This window comes from Rhinolophus hipposideros (assembly GCF_964194185.1).
Source record: "Rhinolophus hipposideros genome assembly, chromosome: 19".
Classification (NCBI taxonomy): Eukaryota; Metazoa; Chordata; class Mammalia; order Chiroptera; family Rhinolophidae; genus Rhinolophus; species Rhinolophus hipposideros.
The window spans coordinates 19830179-19856172 of record NC_138065.1 but is presented as its reverse complement, the minus strand read 5'-3'; the positions used below and the strand labels follow the sequence as shown (position 1 = coordinate 19856172).

The 25994-nt window shown below is 38.3% G+C and overlaps 1 protein-coding gene across 3 annotated transcripts in view; it reads left to right on the top strand.

Moving 5' to 3' along the window:
* Positions 1-25994, top strand: part of CDC14A (cell division cycle 14A) — a gene marked incomplete at its 3' end in the record, with an annotated part of 133978 nt that overhangs the window by 90057 nt on the left and 17927 nt on the right. For all 3 annotated transcript variants that reach the window (XM_081025825.1, XM_081025826.1, XM_081025824.1), the window contains 4 exons: positions 413-643; positions 7711-7849; positions 20037-20196; positions 24814-24929. In XM_081025825.1, the coding sequence (XP_080881951.1) occupies positions 413-643; positions 7711-7849; positions 20037-20196; positions 24814-24929 (646 nt within the window). The remainder of the gene's footprint in view (positions 1-412; positions 644-7710; positions 7850-20036; positions 20197-24813; positions 24930-25994) is intronic.

Sequence of the window (25994 nt, the reverse complement as noted above, 5' to 3'; positions counted from 1 at the left end):
CACTATAGATTAAAGCTATACATGTGGCAAAAAGGCTTTAACTGTAGTTGAAAGTATTTGTCAAGTGGAACAAAAAGTACCAAGAATCCTTCCAGGCCGACTGCACATTTGACTGCTTCAGGACTGCCTTTGGGAGGAGGGTGCTCCCAGGATTTGAATCCTACTGGTTGAGGTTTTGAACTTTCATGAGCTATTTCCAATCCCTGGAGAAGGTTATCCCTTCCTATGATGGTTTTTATTAATTCAGATTGCTGCTTCTAGGAATGTGCCGCAACCTTTTCCACTCTGGTGAAATGCTCTTTCCTCCAAAGCACTGCTGAGATTTATGAACGTTATTGTGAAGGGTTTTCATGTTCCTGGGTTCTGTAAGATGAAACGCCTGCCTTTCGCTTACAGCTCCTTCTTCCCTTAGGTTATCCTCTTCACGCCCCTGAAGCCTACTTCCCTTATTTCAAAAAGCATAACGTGACAGCGATCGTGAGGCTGAACAAAAAGATTTACGAGGCGAAGCGCTTCACAGATGCTGGCTTCGAGCACTATGACCTCTTCTTCATAGACGGCAGCACGCCCAGTGACAACATCGTGCGAAGGTTCCTAAATATCTGTGAGAACACGGAAGGGGCAATCGCAGTTCACTGCAAAGGTGCGTACAAGGCCTCCCTGAGCATCGTGTTTCTGAAGTGGGAGGAGCCCAAAGCCAGCAAATCACATCAGACAAAACCAGTTAGTGTCTTAGGAAAAAAATGAGATTCTTATCTTTCAGAAAAGTAGAACACAGGGGCTGGCCAGGTGGCGCAGGCGGTTGGAGCTCCGTGCTCCTAACTCCGAAGGCTGCCGGTTCGATTCCCACATGGGCCAGTGGGCTCTCAACAACCAAAAAAAAAAAAGAAAAAAAAAAAAGAAAAGTAGAACACAAACCTACTTAAATAACCCCTTCCTAAAGAAAGGAGTTTGGATGTGAGTAATTGGTGGTGGTTGTGACCTTCCAGACAAGGCAGTTTTTCTGGACTTACCAAGTGTCATGCTCACTGACACCAGGTACCTCCATGAAGGAAAATGATAGCAGCAGTGCCTGTAGGCTGTCAGGGCACCTTTGTTTGTTTGTTTGTTTACTATTATATGGCTTTATTCAATGATTCACAAATTGGGCAGCAGCGTCCCATCTAGCAATTAGAAAGGAGCTCTGAGGTGCACAAAATGGAAGCCTTTCACAGGAAGAAGGGGAAAAAAGTGGGTTGTTTCAGGCAAGATCATCTCTTTCCACTAAAGGAGTCTGTCAGGCACATGTTGACCTAAGAACGTCCAAACCTGTAGAGAATTTTTATAACAATTTATTTGAGCCAAGCAGAGGGTATGCCTGGAAGCAATATCTCAACAGACTGAGAAAAATGCTTTCACGAATATTTTAAAATACACTTGTCAAGAGGCAAGGGTTATTAGCTCCCCTTACTCTTTTTTCTTCCAGAGTGCCCACCTCCTTTCCACCCTCCTCCATCCATCTATTATTTAATGGTCTCATTTTATGACCCAGCTATCTGTACCCCCATTTCACCCTCTGCTCTCACTCTCCCTGCTAGTCTTTTGCATCGTGGAACAGAGTCTTTCCTGCCCATTGCGAGGGGATGGCAGCCTCCTGGGCTCTGGCTAGCCTGCTGACCTTCTGGAATAAACTGAAAGACTTGGTTATGTAAATGAATCTCTGGTCCCTAGCGGTGGGTCCTTTGGGACAGGGGGTGTTTCAGATTATAGATGGCATAAGGCTGCCAGATTTAGCAAATGAAAATACAAGACGCCCATTAAATTTGAATTTTAGATAAACAATGAATACATTTTTAGTATAAATATGTCTCAAATATGGCGTGGGACTTACATTCTGTATTTTATCTGACAATCTTGTGTCGGCTGCTCAGAAAATAGGAAAGAACATTTGCTTTAAGCCTAGTGGTTAGACCGTGAGGAGGCTCAAATTCCACTGCAGATTTTCCAGCATGGTGGAAGGTATTTTACTGGGGTCGTTCATTTCTGAATCACTTTGGGCGCTTTGGGATGGAGCCTCTAGTTCCTCACATGCAGTTTTCTGTAATGCCACTGGGTGGTGCTGTTCTCACGGTTTTGCGTCAGAACCCCTGTCTGCTGCGTTTTATGCTAATTGTCTAGTAGGTGTTGGGGATTGTACTGTTCTTTTCAGGTGCCTAGTGCTGCTGTAACTGACTTATTCAGACAAGCACAGCTTTGGTTCTGACAGTAATTAAAATACCATTTTGTAGGCCCTTGTTTCTATGTTTAAGATTTGAGTAGGTGGAGGTACTTTGCTCAACATGTGAGATGAGCTGGAAGCTACATTTTACCAGAGATGCAGAGAGATAGAAATGAGCTGCACGTGGCCCCGATTTAGACGAGGGTTCTTTCTGTCAGGTCAGCCACAGCGACAACGCCCCTACATTCCCCTTCCCCGTTTCTTGGCAGGATAGGGCCCTATCTCTGGGAGGGGGTGGTGGATCTATTAGGAAGGTCTCCTTTCTTCATTCATTGCAGACAGCTATTTTCAGTTATGGTCAAGTCACAGTGGGGTGACTTGCCCCAGGTGTTGCCATTTGCACCCCAACTTTGCCTTTCTGTCTCAGTTTATTAAAGATGGCCCAGGCTCAGGAAAGAGCCTGCATTTCACATATTTCAAGTATCAGTGGAATTTGAGATCTAATGGGAATATGGCAGTTCCCGTGTTTAGTAGGAGATAGTCATATGCTCTCTTTCAAAGTTTATTTTTGTGTCATGAAAATCAGTATTTTTCCTGGGATTAATTTGACGATATTTCTGAGTCAGTCAGTTTTATGATTTCCAAGTCTTATAGTTTATCTGTGTGTCATATCGTAGATTGACAAATTCAAGGGGGAAGACATGCAAAGCTTTCATTAAAAGTTAGCGTCTCTCTTGACAGCATTCCTCACATAACAAACATCATGAAAACGTGACATTCTGGTGTTAAATATTTTCATTACAGATATTCTATGTATTATATTCTTGACCCTTGAATGTTGACATTTTAAGAAATATATTTATATTGCAGAGGTTTTTATAGCTTTATTTAAAATCAGAGCATTTTTTATTTTAGCATTAAAAGTAATTTATTGTAGTTTGGGTATAGTTAGTACACTCCAGTCTTGACTTTTTCTTTATATCTGTAGTTATAGGACTTCTGTTCAGCTAGTCTTTAGGTGGTTCTCAAGGGTGATTGTTCTATAATTTAGTTGTAATTTTGATGTGATCACGGGAGGAGGTGAGCACAGCGTTTATCTACTCCTCCATCTTACTGGAAGTCCTAAAATCAGAATCCTTAGCATTGAAGTCTGTTCTTGCATAGGAAGGTCACATTTACATGTGGTGACATCTTTTTGAGAGTGTCATTTCATTTGCTTCCACTTCTACACACACGTAGGATTCTTTTATAAGGATTATACCTTCAGTTTAATTACAGATGTATTGCTTTTAATAGCATACTTATCTGCTATAGGCCTGTTAATTATTTTGACATCTGCCCTAATTAATTCAGCTTAATTTTCTGGGAATCCAAGCAGCACTGAGAATTTTATTTGAACTACAGGGAGGGGAGAGAGAGAATCTTATTCTATTTTCATGGCTGCTGGAAAGAGAACGATCATGCCTCAACATAAGGTACTAATGGAGAGACAAATGAGAAACTAACTTACTGGGGATATGAAATCTTGTGATGATTTGGTATCTGCAGTTCACCTTCTGGTTGATAAAAGAGATGGCTATGAATTCTCAAAATTTTCTAGCACCAATAATAATTTTAAAAGTGGGACCATTATGCTGTTCTGGTGTGTGATTGTTGATGTTCTATAGGGATTTTAGGAACCAACTGGAATTGTAACATGATTGGCGTTTAACTTGGTATAAATAGAGTACTTTTCAACTTCTTGTCTCACTGTGCCAGGGAGCCCTTTAATTATGAATGCTTTAACAAATTTGTTAAAGTTTTATAGAAACTTAGTGAAACGTTCCTATTCTGTTCAATTGTGATAAGAGCTCCTAACTATTGAGTGCGAAGTAGGTTCTTTTTATAGATCAAAATTATAGACTATTTTTAAAAGGGGGAAGCAACTTTAGTTTCAGAGAAATGTGAAAACTTTCTGCACCACCTTTTTTTTTTTGGGGGGGGGGTTGTGAGTGTGTGTGACCAGGAGCCCGACAGCCCCTCACACAGGGAGGGGAGCAGTGAGAAGTAGTGTTATCTCCATAAAGGCCATCTTCTCTCCAGACAGAGACCCACATTGGTGACATGACTTTGGATAACAGCTGAGCCCTGGGACCTGCTACAGGCCATCCAGCTGTGTTTTAGCAACATGATTACCTGTAGTTTTGTCAGATGTCTGGGGAGTGAACAACTGTGCAGAAATAAAGTATCTGCTCTGGACAGAAACAGAAAGACAAGTTACTCTTAATTCTTATAAAAATATTAAGAGTCCCACTGAGCCCATAAATTAAACTTTACTCTTTTCTAATTAATGTTGGTGTTTGATCTGGCACAAAAGGTACTTCAGATGCAAGCCAGGTAATTCCCACACCACCACACCATCCCCCTCCCCACCACACACACCCTTCTCATCTAATAAAACAGTGTAAATATAATTTTTAAAAAGGAAAAGTTAATGGGAAGGGAACGCCAGGCATCTATAAACTTGGGCTTGATTGTGATTTCATTTGTATTTTCCGTGTGTATTCTCAGTCCCAGGTGATACTGCTCCCAAGGATGCAAAATTGGTTTTGGGGGGCAAAACCCCCATTTTTTGTATAAAGCAAGATTGCCTACATCACATAAAAAGATATGCAGCATATCTGTGGAAGTAAAATTTCGTGGGGGGACAATTAAAAAAACTCTAAAGAGGCTCTCAGGAGGGGGAACAATAATGAAGAAAAGATTGGAAGACACTGATGTAGAGACATAGCTTTTTTATATTTTCACATTTATAAAACTAGCATGGATCTTTAAATTGATAGCATATCATAGTTTAATTTTTTCGTACTTAGTGGAACTTAATTGTGTAATTACACCATTAGATGACATGATGGTATGTTAGAAATACTGTATATTTCCAAGTACTAGGGAGATAGAGAAGATTCTCTTTGTTATTTGACTAGGGAAAGCTGACCCAAGGATCCCTCCTTTTGGGGGGAAGATGCTTAAACGTATCAAAAATGAAGGCATCAACTTTCCCCTATTTCCTTTTCTAATTAAATATTTCCATGCATGAACTTGACATTATAACAGTTTTCCAGGCCAGAAATATCAGCCAGCTTCAACTTTACCTGTGACCCAATCAAAATGTCTTTCTAATTGTCTTCATATTTCCTTTTTATTACTGCTGTCACGCCCAGCCCCTGCCCCTTCCAGGCACAGCCAGCCAGCTTACCTCTCAGGCTGTCCTCTCTGTCCTTTCCAGTCTACCTGGCATGCTGCTGCCAGATCCATCTGCTTTCCTCATGTCACTTTCTTGACCCCCAAATATGTGGCAGCTTCATTCTGCCCTTCCCATTGGTTAAAGAAAAATAGAGATGTTTACATGATGGCAGTTGTATGTTTATTTAGCTATTGATGATATGAATTCTGTAATACTTTTCCAATGAGTTGAACTTTGGTCCTGCAAGCACCATCTCCATACACTTGAGGAGTAACAACATAACCCGGAGGAGATGTGACTCGGTCAGTGCTCAGAGCACTGTGCACCTGGGTGTGAGCACTCCTGACAATGCCTCAGCCGTCCTGGGTGTCCGTCTTTGGCCCACAGGCCGGTAACCCCTTCACCTGTGTACAGGCTCCTCCACGCCCATCAACCTTATTTCTCACTCAACCCACAACAACACGTTCTCCTGTCCTGCCAGACTTGCACGCATCGGACACTTGGCTGAAACTGTTTGGTGACCTTTCTTTTCTTGACTTTGCTAAAGTCTGTGTCATCAATGACACGTTCTTTGAAGACACCAGCAGCTTCTTTCTCTGAGAGCCCAGCTTCATTGTAAACCTCATTTCTTACTGCTTCTTAGCTAATGTTCTTATGTCTACACTACTTTGATAGCTCATCATGGTCAAGGATTATATCCTGTACTTGCTTATATATCCTTATTCTATGAGCAGAGCCCTGTCCTGGTATGCAGTAGGCAATGAATAAACATTTGACTACTGAATCTAATGTTTAAAAACAAAGACAGAGCCACTTTATCTTTCTGTTAAAAAAAGTGTATATGAGAGAGGAACAGATTTTAAGTAGTGGAAATATAACCTAGCATAGTGCCTTGCTTATGGTGGTACTTAACAAATAAAACTTGATAGTACTGAGTTTAGTTTCAAGAAGCCAGATATGGAAAGATTTAGAAAATGCTTATAAGTAAGCATTATTAGCTCAGCGCTGTAAACCTTGAGGGCAGGCATCCTGCTTGTCTTCATATTTTCATCCCCCACGTTTATCACAGTGCCTCATACACAGCTGGTCTCAGTCAACACTCACAGAAGTGAGTGACAGAATGGAAGAGCCACGAGTGGAAAGAATTCTGGGGTGACAGTCCGGACACCTGGGGGATTTTAGTTCTGAATTCCATATTTATGTGTTACACAAACGTGAGTCAATTGGTTAGTATCTTTGGGTCTCAGTTGTTCTGGGATGTGGACAACAACCACTATATTTGAGAGCCTATAGCTTGATCAAGTTTTTGAATATCTTTGGAAAAGGAGGAAGCCAGTGTACGTCTTTTTAAAAAAATTGGCTAACATTTAAAGTCCTATTATTTCTCTGGAAAGAGAAAAAAATATATAAGTTTGTAAAAACACTTTGAAGAAGTCAGAGTTCATGAAAGTAGCCAATACTTCTTTGAAAATCATTTCTAATTGTTTTAATTTATCTTACATAACAGAGATTGGGTTCAACATAAGGAAAATATACTGACACAGAAGTAGTTAAAGAGGAAGAGACTCAGGAAAGCAAACTTGAGTACTTCTGTGTGCTCGATTCTCTTTCAGGGGACTGTGTGCTCTCACAAGGGCAGGCTCCGTGTCTGTTTTATTTGTCACTGTATCCCCAGCTCCCAGCATAGTACCTGGCAGGTAGTAGGAGTTCCATCAATACCTATTGATGAGGCTTGATGATGTCTTGGTGTCTTCTAACTTGGATTCTATGATTCCTCATTCTAAGAAAAGTTAAAAAAACAATTAAATAGATTAAAAAATGACCTTAATAATATAATCAGTTACACTACTAACTCAGGGGTCACACACAGAAACAGTTAACTGCAGATTCATCTCAGCCTGGGCTGGAGTCAAGGACAGGGAGCAGGAGATAACTGACAGGTGATATTTTGCAAGTACTTGTCATGGGTCCAGCATTGCCTTAACAATATCCACAACGACAGTCATTCTCAAAGGCCCTCGGGTTGAACTTGGTAGTTTTTCAAGACCTTTGGGCTGATTTTTATACTTTAATACATGTTTATTTTAACCATATGAACTATTTTAAAAGATTTCTGGATTTAAAATAATTTTTTTAACCCCACATCATGTAAAAAGCATCACATTATTGTCTGGGTTTAAAAATCTTGCATTATACTTCACACTATTGTAGTTTCTGGGCAGGGTGGGATTTCAGTTGTAGGTGCATTTGCTATATTTTGTTTTTTTTGTTTTGTTTCCCTCTCTTACAGCTGGTCTTGGAAGAACAGGGACGTTGATAGCCTGTTATGTCATGAAACACTACAGGTTTACACACGCTGAAATAATTGCTTGGATCAGAATATGTCGGCCGGGCTCCATTATAGGACCCCAGCAGCACTTCCTAGAAGAGTAAGTCTATTGTCTTCATTATTGAATTACATCCTGGTCTTTTCTGCCTCTTGTTCCCCTGGTTGTGGAGTGTGTCAGACCTGTGGTTATAAAATGGCTGTATTGTTAGGGAAGTCAGTGCTTCTGAAGGAATATTGTCAATTTGACAGCTCATGCATTCTAACTTCATGCCTTTTATATCTCTTAGATCAGGGGAGAGTGAGAAGAAAATCATAGAGCGATCTCTGCCTACCTTTTTTCTGTCATTTTCTATGTGTGATCTGGCTACAGTGCAATTTTCTTATGTCATTCCACTTGGCACTTTTCATTCTTTTCTTTTGTTTGCATGTCTAAAAGCAGAATGGAAAAAAAAAACATACCACACAACTCAGGTCCGTCAGTGACTTCGGTGAGGTTGCTGCTCTCTGACAACTAATTCCCCTGCTAGTGTAGCTGCAACTTAGGAGTTACCGAGGAAGAAAAGCGAAAACTGGGTGTTAGTTCTGGCCCTGCCACTAATTAGCTTTATGACTGTTATTTAAAAGAATACTTATAAATTCATTCCTTCATTCCTTCACGCACTCATTCATTAATTATTTGTCAAAACCCAGACCACAAGGGGGAGAGATTTAACCTGTAAGGGCACAGCCCTTTCTGGCTTCCCTTTAAAATTTTAGAGATTACCATCAGTTTGTTTACCTGTTTACCAAATGAGATGATATGAGCCCTAACTGATTTAGGTCCAGCTCCAAAGTGGTATCAATTAGTGATATCTTATACTGAAGTTTCCATTTTTTCTTTTTATACTGGGATGGCTCTATAACATTCTTTTCCATATAATTAATTCCTTTCCCCTTTAAATCATTTTAATATTGGTGAGAAACAAGTGACCATGAATTTTACAGGAAGATGCTATAAGTAAGCAATCAGCATCTGAAATGATGATCAGGATCTGAGCCTGCTGAAGAATTGCTCTAATGGCCAGTCCCAGAAGGAACAGCTAATAAGAACACAAGTGCTGAAAAATGTGCAGTTATTCCTTAGCTTAAAAGAATAAGGCAGAAGTATAATAAATACACAAGGAAAAAAAATACCCAAGAATCATTAAAAAGACAGAAGTTCCTAGGTTTTTGGCCTATGAAATATAAACTAAATAACTGCATTATTTTAAAGCTTTATTCTTTATCAGATTCTCTGCCAGTGGTTTCCACTATTTTGCATTGTGTGCCTATAGCGTGGAGCTCTGTGCTATGTGTCTGCCTCGTGCTTGTACAAATTACCTACTAACGTGGAATTAATGGCCTTAGGATTAGAAAACAAAAATTATTCCAAAGCCTCATTCTTTAGGTGATCTCTTAAAATCATTGTTTGGAAGAATGTTCATTAATTGGCTACCTACTGAATGCTCACCTGGCACCTGGCACTCTGCTAGGTGCACGGCTCACAGGGAAGGAGATGGAGCTGAGACTACCACTGGGCGAGTTCACCTGATTTTTCTTAGGGCATCAGATACCACAGCTCTCCCACTTCATGCCTGCACACTCCTCCTTCCTCCCTCCCTGAGAGGCTTCCTCTCTCAACCACATCTCAAAATAATAGCAGAAGAAATTAGGGTGATGAGGCAGAGGCACTCTAGTTATAAAGAAAGGTGTTTTTCATTTATAGACACTTAAGCTATAACATTTAGAATCTTTCCTTAGGTGTGAATCAATACAGTAGTTCCAAGTATGTGTGTGAACACTGAGGTGCTGGAATGACTTCCTTGTATAAATGAGGAAGTTAATGTGAGTATTAAGTGTAAGTATTAAAATTAATCATTGCTATTTCCTTGGTCAGATCCTTCTTGAAGGCACTGTACCTTCTATATTTCACAATATTTCTCATAGAGCTAGCATGGAAAATGTCTGCATTACTCATGGGCTCTCCCAGATTTTTTGATTGCCTCCTTCTAGGTGGCCTTCTGTGGCCCAATCTGCTTTGTGCCTCTGAGTGACACCAGAGTATCACTTTATTTGACTGCACATTTCTTTTGTTTTCTCCAACTCCTATTATTTTTCCTTTCTAAGCCTGTGTCTTGACATACTGTGTGGCAGAAGACATTGGTGCTGTTCCTTCATCCAGTAACTGTCTATTAGGTGTGCACTGTCAGGCAATGCTTTTGGTCCTGGGCTTGCAGGACGGACAAAGCCCTTTATTCCCAGGGTGTTTATGGAAGGAGCATACCATAAACAAGTGTGTAAGCTTGTATATGCAATGATTTTGAGGGTGATACAACCATAGAGACTAGCAGCAGGGGAGAGAGGTGACTCCTGGGGGTGGGGAGAGCCTTTTACATTGAGTAGTCAAGGAAGGCTTCTTTAAGCCGCTGGGACCTTGCAGGTGAAAAGGAGCCAGTGCTGTTAGTGTGAGTTGTGTCCCAGCTGGAGGGGCACACAAAGGTCCTGAGATGGGGGAAAGCATACCATTTTTGAAGCCCAGGCAGAAGGCTCATGTAGGTGAAATACGAGGTTGGACAATTAAGTTCACGAACTCATCCTAGAAAAAGTGCTACATACCGTGTTTCCCCAAAAATAAGACCGATTCTTATATAAAGTTTTGCTCCAAAAGATGCAGGGCTTATGTTCAGGGGATGTCCTCCTGAAAAATCATGCTAGGGCTTATTTTCCAGTTAGATCTTATTTTCAGGGAAACACGGTACCTCATTGCTGAATATCACTATGGTCACCTTTGAAGTACCTCCCCTTGGGAAGCTATGCACTGATGCCAGCACCTAGTCCATCCTTCAAAGCAATTTTGGAACTCTTTTTTCTGGAATGGCCATCAGAGCTGTCGTCATATTACCCTAGATGTCCTGAATGTCATCAAAATGTCTTTCTTTCAATATTCCATTTATCTTCGGATAAAGAAAGAAGTCATTGGGTGTCAGATCAGGTGAGTAGGGAGGGTGTTCCAATACAATTATTTGTTTACTGGCTAAAAACTCCCTCACAGACAGTGCTGTGTGAGCTGGTGCATTGTAATGATGCAAGAGCCATGAATTGTTGGTGAAAAGTTCAGGTCATCCAACTTTTTCATGCAGCCTTTTCAGCACTTTTAAATAGTAAACTTGGTTAGCTGTTTGTCCAGTTGATACAAATTCATAACAAATAATCTCTCTGATATCAAAAAACATTAGCAACATTATTGCAGCAAGTTGGCAAACTTAATTGTCAGACCTCGTGTAATCAGCTGGATGATTTGAGAGGTAGGCTCAGTAAATGTTCACAAAGTGAACATACCCATGTAACCACCCTCCAGATCAGGAAATAGAACCTTTATCAGCATCCAGAAGCCCCCATGTGCCCCTTTCATTCACTACCCAGTTCTTCTGCCGAAGTAACCATTATTCTTACTTCTAACACCATAGATAAGTTTTGCCTGATTTTGAACCTTCTATAAATGGAACCAGACAGTATGTGTGTCTGGTTTTTTTCACTCAACACTATCTTTATTGTTATGTGTAGCAATAGTGCGCTATAGAGAATATATTACATATATTACACATTATAGAGAATACTGTTAATATGGAAATGTATACAGTATATAGTTTCTCTGATGATAATAGGTGCTATGCAGAAAGATAAAGTAGGGAAGAATAGGGGATGCTAGAGAAAACAGTTTTAAATATGGTGGTGGTTGTGAAGCTCAGGGAAAAGGCTTTTGAGCAAAGACTTGAGGAAGTGAGAGACTAAATCTCGTGGCTATTTTGGAGAAGAAGGCTTCACATTGAGAGAGCAAAGGCCAAGGCTGGGAATGGGAATGTGACTGAGGCCACTGCGGCTGACGAGAGGACAGTGGGAGATGAAGCTAGGAGGGAAAGTGACCAGGTCCCTCCCAAGCCTTGTAGGAGTCAGGCTTTCCTTTGGGTGAGATGAAAAGTCAGCAGAGGGTTTTGAGCAGAGGAGTGATGTGATCTGTAATAAACACACACACACACTTTTTTTTAAAATTAAACATTTTGAGATCATTGTAGATTGACATGCAATTGTAAGAACTAATAGAGAAGGGTCATGTGTACCCTTTCCCCACTTTCACGTGAAGCTAGCACCTTGTGAAACTCTGGTACAATATCCAAATCCGCATGTTGACAATGATCCAGTTGAGATAGGGAATGCTTCCATCACCACAGGAAACCCTCACATTGCTTTGTAACAGTCACACTTCCTTCTTGCCCTTATCTCCTCCTTAACTCCTGGCCACTGCTAACATGCTCTCCCTTTATATATTTTGTAATTTCCAGAGTAGTATATACAGAGTCACAGAGTATATAAGCTTTTGGGCTATTTTCTATCTTTTGGCACACCTATCTGTTGAATATATACCTGTGATTGGAACATTCGGCTGTCGCAAGTGTTATCAAAGTTTTCCAAAGTAGGTATGCTCATTTGCATTGCCATCAGCAGTGTGTGGGAATTCCAGTTTCCTCAGCTACTTACAAACACTTGGTATTGCCAGTCTTTTAAAATCAAGCCATAATATTTTGTTTGTAGTGGAAATTTGCTTCAAAACTGATGTTGGACTTCTGACTCCAGAACTGTATAAAAGTAATTATATGTTCTTCTAAGCCACTAACTTTGTGGTAATTTGCTACAGCAGCTTGGTGTAGATAGGAAACTAGTATATCTGTGTAGATATTGCCCATTTGTGTAGAGAGTCAGTAAATATGTACAGTAAGATCCACAGATCCTAATGTGGATGTGGGTATTCTGAACTTCTCATATTCATCGCGTTTCTACTTTGGAGTATTTGAAGTAAGAGAGTCCTGTGATCCATATGTTATTTAAGTAAGATTGGGCTGCAGCAATATGAAAACGAATCGGATGGCAGGAGATTGGAACCACAGCAGCTAAAAAAGAGGCTACTGGACTGCCTTCTAAAGGGGATGGGGACTTCCACGGGGCTAGAAGTTGGACTGAAGAGTTAGAGATGGGTACCAGGGACATTGCCCGAAATAAATTTCAGGCTTCCAAGACGGACTGATGATATGAGAACTGAAGAGAGTGACGTGAAGAGAGTGACGCAAAGGCATGAATAAGTAACACGTTCATCAGAAAAGAAATAAGAGGATTAAAAAGTTTTCTTATAGGTTTTCCTCTGTCAAAAATGAATGAGCAACTTAGAGGGGTTGTATTCTTTCAATCTGAGCAATGCAATCAGTGCTTTTTAGTTAATTTAATTCTAAATTTGTGACTTTAGGAAAGCTAGTTTGTCACATCCTGCTGGTTCTTGAATACCAAAACATGCCCAGGTGTTTGATTTCTATGTCTTGAAGAAACCTTCCTCTTATGTCACCATCAGTAAGAGATGTTTATTAACATTTTTGTAAGTTGATACATTGGCATATCAAGACCTCTCCTTTGTTACAGTATGAAATTTTATATTTAAAATTATTTTTTCTAGGATAGAAATAAAACTGTTTGCAAAGCAACCATTACATGCTTTTCTTCTAGTTAAAGCTGATGTTTCTAAGCTAAAAATACCATGCTGAGCCCCAAATATGTCTTCTACCAAACATACTCAAAGTTCTCAAAATGGTGTTCAAACACGTTCAAAACTAAATCTTATTATTGGACCAAATGTTAACTCATCCCTCTCAGAGACATCCTTTGAAATAGAAAGATGGGATCAGGCTTCTTTTATGATTTGCCTGGTTCTGTTTATTGGACGTTCACCATGTGGTACTACGCTGACCTCTCTGGATCATGATTCATTAAAGCTTTCAGTCATTACAAAGGGGTCCTTGAAGGACTGATAGTGGGTTCCCAGGGGGACTTTCAGCTCACAGAGATTCCTTGAAATAAAAAGCATTTTACTTATGGGGCCCAATATCATGTTGTTGTTTTTATTTTTAAATTTCCTGGGCCGGCCCGGTGGCTCAGGCGGTTGGAGCTCCATGCTCCTAACTCCAAACGCTGCCAGTTCGATTCCCACATGGGCCAGCGGGCTCTCAACCACAAGGCTGCCGGTTCGACTCCCCAAGAGATGGTGGGCTGCGCCCCCTGCAACTAGCAATGGCAACTGGACCTGGAGCTGAGCTGCGCCCTCCACAACTAGGACTGAAAGGACAACAACTTGACTTGGAAAAAAATCCTGGAAGTACACACTGTTCCCCAATAAAGTCCTGTTCCCCTTAGGAAAAAAAAAATTTCCTCCTGAGACAGAGAGAACTCATACCAAGCCTAAATTGGGATGCTGCACAAAGTTGTGTCTTTACCAAGTCGAGCTTCCATTTTGAATGAAGTTATCTTTAAGGATATAACAATATTGTGGCTAAACTCTTTTCCATTTATAAGACCATAAATCAGAAATTTCCCCATTCTGCTTATTTTCATCAATGTCTGGCCAGTTGGATATTTTGCAGCATTCTAATTTAGCTATGTCTTCAGTTGTCTGCCATGCTGCTCAAGTATTAAAGTGCTTGAGGATCATTGGGGCAGCTTGTTAAATGCAGTTTGTGATTCAGTATGTCAGGGGTGGGACCTGAGACTCTGCATTTCTAACAAGCTCCCACCTGATGTGATGCCTCCGCCCACGTAGTAAAACAAGGGTCTGCGGCTCGGCTTGTTCTTACTCTGCAGATATCAATTTGGGGCTTATAGCATTTGGTAAGTTTCACCATTGAATAGAGTGGCATCAGAAATTAATAGTTCAACCAGTGCTTTTTATTTCAAGAAATTACCAAAACTAAGATGAAGAAAACCTGTTCAAGAAATGAAAAAAAATGCTTGAAAATGTCTAAGAATAATAGCTTGAGTTTTTAATTGTAATTGATGCCTATTGTTTCTTTTATACATTTTTTTCAGATACATGCACTAAGTCAAGAAAAGTAGATTTTTAAAAATAATCTATTTTAAAAATTTAAGAACTTGCTACTCCTACAATATGGAACTTAAAATCTGAGCCCAATCCGAGCCCAAAACAAAAGAATTTAAAGTAATAATAGACAATATTGTGGTTTATTTATTAAAATAACAAGTACATAGCATAGGTCTGAGTTTGTACTATTTATTTGACAGTCACATTTTTGCAGTAACACTTATTAAAACCTTCGGAGTTGCTTTTCAGTATTTGCTGTTTCATCATTTGATCCACTTGAAGGTCAATTGGCATTGAATCTATCGTCTAAGCAAAAGTAAAATCCTAATGTGAGTTCAGGTATTAAGAATAAGGTGTACAGAAGAATATTTTGCAATGGTGGCATCAGAAATTTGTCTTGAAATGCATGCCAATTACTGAAGATAGAAGGTTGAATGTTTTTTTTTTTTTTTCCCATGTGAAAAGGGTTAGAGGTGAAAAAAATGTAAGCAATAAACCTTGTATTTTGGCATGATACCAGTGATTTGTGGCGTTCAGATTGAGGGTTTCTATACCTAAACTACAATTAGCTGAATCTTTTTTGGGAGTTTCCTAAATCAAGCTACATTTTCCTGTATGTTTCAGAATCTGGAGCCTTCCCCCATTCTGCCATAAATTCTTTCTAAACATCTTCCTATTAAATCTTCCATCTGTAGAAAGTATGAGTAGTACTCCTTGAATACCTGTCTCTTTCTACCTCCTGAATCTTGGGTACTACTTTCTGGTCTGTCTTCCTTTGATCTCAAGGTAGGTCATTTCTTAGCCCAATTCTCTAGCCCAGGAACTACTTCTGTTTCCATAAGAGCCCTGGGATGTGGGACAGGAGGCATACAGTGCAGACTGGTCCTCAGCTCACAGGAGAGTAGGCCTTGGCCAAGTTAGAAAATTGGTTGGGTTTCTGTACGAAATGACCACATGGTGGTTTTGGATGGACACTGTGATCAGGGATGGGTCATAGTGGAAAAATATGTGTTTAGGATGAAAGAGGTGATGAATATGGAGAGTTAGGATGATGCGGAGGTAAGGTTAGTTTGGACTCAAGGACATGAGAGAGACGAGGTCAGCTGCAAGCAGCAGAAGCTGCACAGTAACTACCATGTGTTCTGAATTCAAAAACACCTATAACAATGCAACCGACTTGGCTTTCTTTAGGGGACTTCTAAAAGCAGATTTTAAAAGACCCATGAGGGCTCAACATCAGAATTAACTATGACTTGGCTCATAATGAAGCCGAATTAGTTCCTTTCTTATGTCCCAGGCCTCGTTAGCCCAAACTTGACTAACACAGGGCCATGACTTGGCCAAAAACAATGGCCCCAACATCGGCTACCTTTCTCAACAAGGCTCTGCTCAAATCAAGACAAATCTCTCCTTGTCACTTCAAAGCACACGTTCTGTTGGCAGAGGGTCAGTCATGTCACACTGTCTTAAAGAATGCACTCCATTACTGAAGGATTTACTTTGAGCTGGTACGTTAGCGTCACAGGATTTGATTTTTAAAAGCTAAATACTTAAAAATACATGTTTTACTTCTGTTTGAGATGAGGCTTTTAAGGAGTAATAGACACCACAATGAAAGCTAGCGTGGTTTCCATTGTCAGTAAAAAAAGGTATTTGTGTGAAGTGCTGCTTTTCTTTCAGAAGCACGAGGATACTGCATCACTTAGCAACACACAAATCAGCTTTGACACCTATTTATCTTTAATATTCAGGTTCAAATCAAGTCTTTCCAGTGATGGGACAGATTGAGCCTTTTAAACTGAGCAAGGAAAGGTGTCACTTTGTAATTTTCATTTTTAGGTTGGCGGCACCATCAGAGTTTGCATTTTATAACATTTTAGAATTGGAATTTGTTTTCAATTTAGCCTCTCAGACCCTCCAGCTTCTCTGCCTGTTTCCACGTCACGTTTTCTTTTTATTATTCCTAAAGACGCTTAGAGGGTCTTCCCTTCAGTTTTGAGATCAAATCTAAACTCCTCAGCTTAGCGTGCGGGCCCATCGTGAGCAGGTTCCCGCCTTCTTCTCCTCTCACTTACCCTCTGCTTCAGCCAAAGCAAACAACCTACTTTCTCAAGCATGATGTGTTCTTTGATAGCACTTTTTCTTTAAGCCCACATTGTTTTCTTTGCTTTGGGAATACTCTTTGCTGGCTAAGCCCTGCTCATCTTTGAGATACTTCTGGATTCTCAGAGAATTTCTCTGATTCCTTCAGGGTCCCTTTCTAGGGTCCTAAGCAAATCTTCATCATAGAACTTTAATATTGTATTTCAGTTGTTTATTTTTCTCGTACTAAACTGAGAACTTCTTGAGGGACGGAAATTTTGTCGTATCTGTGTATTCCTATCCTTTCCATGCATTTCACCTATCTGCGTTTTTCACCATCTGTGACAGAGCTGAGTTTTCTTGCCCCGTGAAATCGTAGTTCTTTATTACTGGGAATTTTTACTGGAGGCCTAAGGCGTTCATTCATGAATTTAACAGTTATTTTTTGTGTCAAGGATCATGCTATTTACTACTATTAGAAGGATATATTAGGTTGGTACAAAAGTACTTGTGGTTTTGCAATTATTTTTAACCGAAATTACTTTTGCACCAACCTGATAGTATTCAAACATCACCTAAAGGCTTATGCTAGGTGTAGCATTAAGTGGAAAGAGTCCAGAGGAATAAAAAAATTAAAGCAAGATTTTTGAAAATGCAAAGTATCAGGGAGGCTATTTAATGATTTTTATGAAGATTTCCTTAAAGGAAGAAAAAGTTAAGAAGAGTTTGTTTTGAATATATATTTTTACAGCTGGTATAGAAAAGTTAAATGTGACTCTGCTTATGCTAATCTCACCAATTTACATATCCTAAGCTCAGAAATACTACTCTCATTGGTTTGCTTCCAAAAAGAAAAAAGAAAAAAAAGAAAAAAAAAGAAATCTGCCACTATAGGAAGCAGATATTGCCACACTCCCTAGTGAATTGGTGTGTATCAATTTCTGGAATTTTAATTTTACTCATGTATTTAAAAATCCACCAGATTTTTGTTTTTAAATTTAATCTGTTTAGAAACATGCTGGTAGTTTCTTAAAATAATTTAAACTAGTTTCAATGTTAGAACAATGTTAGAAATGGTAAGTTATGGACAACATATTTTATATCTAAAGCCTCTATACTGGCTGTCTCAGAAATCGAACCTGAAGGTATTTCTTTTTCCATTTGGCTTTATTTGGAAACTATTGAAAAATAAGGAAAAGGTAAAAGAAAAAAAACATCTCTTATTCGAAAGTAGGGTAGGATATTTTTTAAAAAGCTCCTCGCCCCCCAACCATCTAACTCCACCCCATCTGTTAACATTTCAGCACTCATTCTACTGACTTCTAAAGGTGCTTTATAAATACTGTTGTTAAAACTATGTAATGATGTGCTATCTTCTATGATAGCAACTTTTTTTTTTATGATAGCAACTTTAAGGTTCATTTTCATACTTAGTCTGGCTTTGTTCTGTTTTGATATTTATGTATGTATGTATATATCTATGTATTTATCATTTATCTTTTACAAAAGAAAACGAGGCACATTTTTAAAAAAAGTCAGTGTAGACATTATGCAGTAGAAAGTGAATGTTTCCATTGTCACCATTCTCCCTAGTAACTAGTTAATATTTTGGTATAAATTCTTCTGGATAACTGTGAACATTTTGTTAACATTGTAACATTTCTTTTCCTTTTTTTTTTAAAAAATGAGATTACACTGTCCACACTGTCATTTACATTTTTCATTCACAAATGCTCAATTTCATGGGTACTCTTCCTTGTCACCACATATAAGGTCATCCCAGGCTTTTTAATGGCTACATAATATTTCTAAAATGGATCTACTGTAATTTAATAAGCTGGTTGTCCATTATTTTGCTATTACAAATAATGCCACAACAAATATTTTTTTATTGTGTACACAAGTACGTATTCTATCGGTTGATATCGACGTGGATTTGCTTGATGGGAAGGATTGCACATATAAAATTTTGCTATAATTTAAAGGTAAACCTTTTCTTCAAGACTTTCAACAATATTTTTTTTTTAATTAATTTTATTGGGGTGACAATTGTTAGTAAATTTACATAGATTTCAGGTGTACAATTCTGTATTACATCGTCTATAAATCCCATTGTGTGTTCACCACCCAGAGTCAGTTCTCCTTCCATCACCATATATTTGATCCCCTTTGACTTTCAACAATATTTAACCATAAACAATAAAGTCCTGATTTTAAAATAAACTATTTAAAAGGACAGATGGATTTCTTCCCCAGATCCCAATGAGACATTACAGTTAAGAGAGGGTTTTTCTTTTTTTTTTTCCCTTCATGTTTTAACCTGAATTTTATGTGATATCTGGAACCTTTGAGAGAAAGTATTACTCGATCTTTCTCTTGCTTTAAAAAAAAGAAACCTATGTTCTTATTGGCAGCATCTCCTTGATAATGCTGTTATTTCATTGGATTTTGATATTCCTTATAATGAACTGTAATGTTTTTAGTTAAATTCTATTCTGTGCAGTATGGTGTAGAATGGAATGAAAACTATTCTGTGGGGTAATTTATCTTAAAAGAAATGTATGAAGGTGACTCCATCAATAAAAATAGAAACCCTAAATTGTCATTTTTCTTACATATTCCAAGTTCTTTTCTTATAACCTTGAAAACAGTTTTAACTGTGCCTTATCAAATAAGACTTATAGATGAACTACAAACACATTTTTCCCCCCAAAGGATAATCTAACTGAGGCTAGAAACCTTGCTTTTAGATTGTAAGAGTAGGTTTCTAAAGTTATGTGTTCAGGACCTTTCTTGGATCCACACACAATTAGGTGTTTAGTTAATACTTTTGTGAGGTAACATCTCCATCCAACTCAAGTTCCTTCACCTACATCTTTGAGTCCAATTCACTCCAACTATTTTCACTGACAAATCAAATTGCTATTTGAGAAAAATCTTTCAGATTTCAAATTCATGAAATCTGTAAAAGAAAAATGGGCTCACAATCTTTATTGCTGTGGAATTTTTCTAAGCATCTGAGAACTTTAATAGTCAACCTATTTATGGCTGTATAGACATATATTGGAAGATGGTTATTTGTGTTTTATATAGAACTTTAACATAATTTATTTTGACTTTAGAAAGTGACTATATTTTTATTCTAAGACTTCATAATCTCTCTATTCTGATTTGTAAAGGTTTATCTAGTCTTTTTGTCTATAAGATAGCATACTTCTGAGATGATAGTAACTTATTTTAAAGATTATTGTGTTTTCTCTCCTTTTTACAGAAAGCAAGCCTCATTATGGGTCCAAGGAGACATTTTCCGATCCAAACTGAAAAATAGACCATCCAGTGAAGGAAGTATTAATAAAATTCTTTCTAGCATGGATGATATGTCTATTGGTGGAAACTTATCGAAAATACAAAATGTGGAGAGATTTGGAGAGGTAAGTTTTCCCCAGGAAGATTTTCATGTCTCCTTGAGACTCGTGTTCTATATTTCTTTGTTTCCTACTTGAAAGCATATAACATAGCCACATCTCTTTTCTGAGATGCTGAGAATACCAAAAGTAAGTTCAGGTGTGGACTCATCCACTTATAAAGCAAGAATCAGAGCAAAGAAAGCAATTGTCCTTAAAAGAAAACTGTAATTTAAGGAGCACAGTTATAAAGGAGATTACTCTGATTTGGAGAATATTTACAGAAAGGAAATCAAGAAGCAAACTTTTTATTTGAAAATGGAGCTAGATATCAAGAAGAAAAATTTTAATGTGACAATTGAAGAAATAGTATGTATTAATAAGTGGTACACTGAAAGCCTCAAATTCATAGTGATTTCTAAATTAAGTCCGGAGTTGAAAAACAACCAGGGGCAACTTTTGTTATTGAGGCTCTATTATAAGCAAACCACTTTTAAACAGTTGACATACGTTGTCTAATTTAATCTTTATAACTACCTGGTGATTCAGGCAATATTATCTCTGTTTCATAGTAAAGAAATTGAATAGCACCAAAGTTCTAACCTCAGGGTTAGAAACATGATTTAATCTATGTGTATCTGATTCCAAATCCATGTTTTTTCTATTGTATCCTGCTACTTCTCATAAAAACTGAAGTGACGTACTAAGAATTAGGGTCAGGAGCATTTTTAGACATAGAAGCAACCTTGAAATCATTTGTTCTGGTTGCCCACTTGTGCAAATCAGAAACCGGGGTCCCACAAAATTTGTGACTTGCCAAAGCACAGAGTTGTTTAGTAGTTGTTTCCGCACTTTGAGAACTGGGAATCTAACTCCTAGTTTAGCTCTTTCTACCAGAGTATCTCTGAGGTGAATCTAAGCACCTGGTTTATATTTATATTTTTATGTCTCTAAAGGAGCCAAAAAAAAAAAAAGAAAGAAAGAAAAAGGAAAAAACTGTTAAAAATATTTAAGCAGCAAGTATAGATTTATATTCTACTAGGCAGTGGCCCATTACACCAGAACAAGGGCCTGGAAGAAAATACTGTGGCTCAGGCTTAGCCCTGAAGGAATCCAAAATAGAAGGAATGAATCATAGCTCTCTTGGGTCAACAATTGGCATCTCAACCAGGTTTCTTTCACCAAGAAAGATAACCAGAGTGCTTGAAGATAGGAAGGATGAATTTTCTTCAAGGACAAAGGATGGGGACTGCTGAAAACACCAATTTTTCAACCCTGTGGTGTGTTCTCCAGGACAGCCACTGATGAAGTGCCTAAGTTTACTTGTTTGAGTCATCTGCCCTGACAAAATGTAAATCTTAGCCAAGGTCATGTTGATGTTCAGGGTCTTTGTTGACATTTTCTTGTCTCTGTGTTGTAGTCTGACCTACTCAAAACAAACAAAAAGGATTTGAACTGGCATTTTAATGTCTTAATAGAGCTAAGCAAGAAAATTTTTCCTGGCCTGGTCAGCATTTCTTTCCCAGATAGAATTCAAGTAAATAGGGCTTTAGGTTATGACCTCTGAAAAGACACACATAAAATTTATCCATCTATCTGAGAAACATATGTATCTTGTAAGAACATGCTTTCTATATCACAATCGGTATTAAATTAATGTCTGATAGTTAGAACATACCTTTTTAGATCCCAATTTGATTGAAATTTAAAATAAGTCAGTTTGAAATATGAGCATATATTCAAATGTTGGGCTGTTTTCACCTCCTCCTCCCAATTACCCACACCACCCAAATTTATTTCTTTAATTTTAGCCATTCAGAAGTGCTATTATTTTTATTTTTTTGAAAGATTTTATTGGGGAAGGGAAACAGGACTTTATTGGGGAACAACAGTGTGTACTTCCAGGACTTTTTCCAAGTCAAGTTGTTGTCCTTTCAATCTTAGTTGTGGAGGGCGCAGCTCAGCTTCAGGTCTAATTGCCGTTGCTAGTTGCTGGGGCCGCAGCCCACCATCTCTTGCGGGAGTTGGACCGGCAACCTTGTGGTTGAGAGCCCACTGGCCCATGTGGGAATCAAACAAGCAGCCTTCGGCGTTAGGAGCTCAGAGCTCCAACCACCTGAGCCACGGGGCCAGCCCCAGTGCTATTATTTTTGAAATTAGAGAGCAGAAGTGAAAGAACTCAGATATACTACAGAACGATGGTGTGGTTAAGATTTTAGACAATGACACATATATGGATTTTTGGGCCACTTTATAATTAAGTAATGTTTTGTGCAAGTAACTCTTCTAACCCCTTCTCTTGCCATGTTTATCTGGTTCTGGCTCCAGAACATTACATGAATATGGGGAGTTAGTTTACTCAAAAGTGAAAGTAATAGGGTAAGTGATATCTTTATCATTCTTGTGAATTACAAGTGGGAAAATAAGTTGAGAATGCTGCAGGATTTTAATGTGTTTCAAGTTTCTTACCAGTGTTTAAAATAGAAGCCCATGGAAATTCTGGATTTATTTAGTTTGTATATAAAGAAATGCAAAAAGGCAGTATTTTTTAGAAGTTGCATTTTTTTGTTTTTAAGTCAAATCAGATTCTAAGCACAGATGCTAAATTATGTTTTGATTTCTTGGCCAACGGGAAATTTTTTGTGATTGGTTATTAGGAAGCTCTGTAATTATTGATTTGGAGAGTTTAAATATATAGTTTTTTAATGCTTAGGAGGTGGGTGAAAGAAAATAACTGAAAGTGTCAACCAAAGTGATTCAGGCCATAGTAATGGACTAGGCTGTGCTTTAATGAATTTTCTTTGCCCACTTAGAGTTAGGAGGAATCTTTTAAAAATAGAGGCTTTTCCTTTACTGAGCCTGGTCTTTAGTGCTTGGTACGTGCTATGAAACATGCTGCTAACATTCAGCCGAGCTCACATAAATCGACATCACATAAATAAGGATGTAGTATTTTAATTACATCACGGAGATACTGTGATTTGTAAAATCCTTTGTTCTTTTATATCAAATGCTCATGAGCAGAGTGCATCTTAGAACAAAATCTGTGAGATAAAATTAAATCTCCAAGGCCCTGCTTTTAAGCACCTTTTCCCCATCCTTAGGAGCATAAGGGCATTCCAGCTCCCATCTGAAGGCTGCTGGGATCCCCCCGAGGCTGTTAGACAGGCTGTGACAGTGCACAGTCATGGTTTGGGGTGATCACTCTGGCTATGGTGGGGACGTGTGCTGGGTCTGTGAGCAACAGTGGGCAGAAGGCCAGGGAGCCGGTGATGGGCAGTGGTCCAGGTGATAAGGGTCTGAACTGGTAGAAGTGAGGAGGGACAGAGGCAGATTTGGAGAGTTCTGATAAATCCTAACTTTTTATTGATCAGAAGGAACTTATTATGAAGATGACATCTTTGCCTTTTTCCAACTTTTACGTCTCGTAGATTCAATATCTAAGAGCCGAAAATAATTTTAGAGATGAGCCACGCTTCCTAGCCAAATCATTTAAATCTGCTAAAAATTCCATTTTCATATTTTTCTCCCAATCCTTTAACTTCTATTTTTACTCATTTCTATTTCAAACTCTCCTTTTATATCTTTTTTTTCTATTATAACTCTTCTATCTTTATTCCCTAGTGTGCTCTATTTTATCTAATAGATCTTTTCTTAATGGCATACACCATGGCCTCCCCAATAGCTTACTCTGTCACCATTTTAATAATGTGTAGGTTAGTAATTACTTTATCCAACTGAAACCTATCAACAAAATTAAATTTTTTTAATTTCGTTTTTATCTTGTCTGTGTATAGAGGGCAACTGGTAGAATCAAATAAATTTTCATACTTCGTTCTGTTATTTGTTCTTTATAAGCCCATTGTCTGTAAATAAGCATGTCTTTAACAATGGCACTTTATGTATTTTAGTTTTCTCTCATTTTCCTGCTTTTATGTAGGGCTGGGAACCCAAAGAAAGAGAGCTGATGCTCAGACTCTCTGAGAGGCTTTCTAGATAGGCAATGTATGACTCTAAGAGAACCCTCTGACTTTCACGTTCCACGGTCCTGTGACTGCTGAGCTGGTGTTCCTTGCCAGCGTGACCCTTCCTGTAATCAGCCTGCTTCGCTTGTATCTAAGCTGGATTCTGAAGCATGATTTTGTCTGCATGAAAACCTCTTTGGTTGTGGTTCATTGTAATAATTCTACCACGTCCGTACTCATGCTACTTTGATTTGGAATTTGACCAGAATAGTTAATTAGTTAATAGTCAAGTATTCTTTCTTTTTAATTATTTTTTTTTCAATTACAGTTGACATACAATATTATATTAGTTTCAGGTATACAGCATAGTGATTAGACATTTATATAATTTACTAAGTGATCACTCCGATAAGTCTAGTCCCCACCTGACACATACATAGTTATTGCGATATTATTGACTCTATTCCCATATTATTGACTATGTTGGCCTTTGCCTCCCTGTTAGTGAAGCATCCTTTAGTACATATGTGGACAATGCTGAATTCATAGTGTATTACAGTGATTAAGATAAAATCTATATAAAATACATACAGAGATAATCTATCATCTACTAAGAAATCTATATAAAGCCAAATTATTCATAATGACCTTTCTATGGAACATGCATTTCTTTTTCCAGAATAATTTAGAAGAGGATGAAGATGTGGAAATGAAAAATAGCATAACCCAGGGAGACAAACTACGTGCCTTAAAAAGTCAGAGACAGCCACGCTCCTCACCATCCTGTGCATTTAGGTAGATCCATTTTAAACCTTAAAACTTATGTGCTTCCATTTATGGATAGAATATTTAATCCTCTCTTTTGAATATCATTGTATAAATACCAGCTTATCTCTCATTTTTTGACTTATGACTATTTAGTGTTTATCATTTTATCACTGTAAGGAGTAGCTAAGCTTTAGAAGCTTATTGAATGTAACTGCTGTGTCTGAATTTTGGGAATTACACCTTATGTGGCTAAGTAGTTAGTTGTCTTTGGGACTCTGTTCCAAACTCGTTTTGGAATTCCACTCTTCTCTTGTGAGTGGGTTTCCTGTCTTGTGGCAAATCCTCACAGGTGTGCCGAGGCTTTTGTTTAAATCTAGAGTGTGCAGGTAAGTACCATATGCCAAGCTTTGTTATGTCTAGCTCCTTAGCCTTTCCTTCTATTTTTGAGAATTGAATAAGTGATTCCTACCTGTGCCTGTAAAGTTATAAACCATCTTGATTTGGTCTGAAATTACTCATCAGAATCAGTTCATGGGACTTGACTTCTGACCACAACATTGGACACCTGCTGATTCCGTGTTTCCCCCAAAATAAGACCTAGCCAGATAATCAACTCTAATGCGTCTTTTGGAGCAAAAATTAATATAAGACCTGGTATTATATTATGTCATGTCATGTCATGTCATATCACATTATATTATATTAAAGACCTGGTCTTAGATTATAGTTAAACTAAGACCAGGTCTTATATTAATTTTTGCTCCAAAAGACGCATTAGAGCTGACTGTCCGGCTAGGTCTTATTTTCGGGGAAACACAATAGTTCAGATTAGGTTAAAAAAGGCTTCAGGACCAATGTAGGTGCAAAAATCTGTTAAATATCATCTAATCTTTGTTGTAATGTAATATATGGCGGGGCAAGTCCAAAAAGGAATATAATAGAAAATGAGTACTTTTCTTTGACTTTTAAGTGAGGGGTATGTATAATAGGAAGAATATCTTGCCAGTACGATAAATGTCAGACTCACAGGGAATTTAGTTTTCACGTGTTATCTGGGAGGATTATAACTCAAGTCAGATTGGGTCTGCTCAC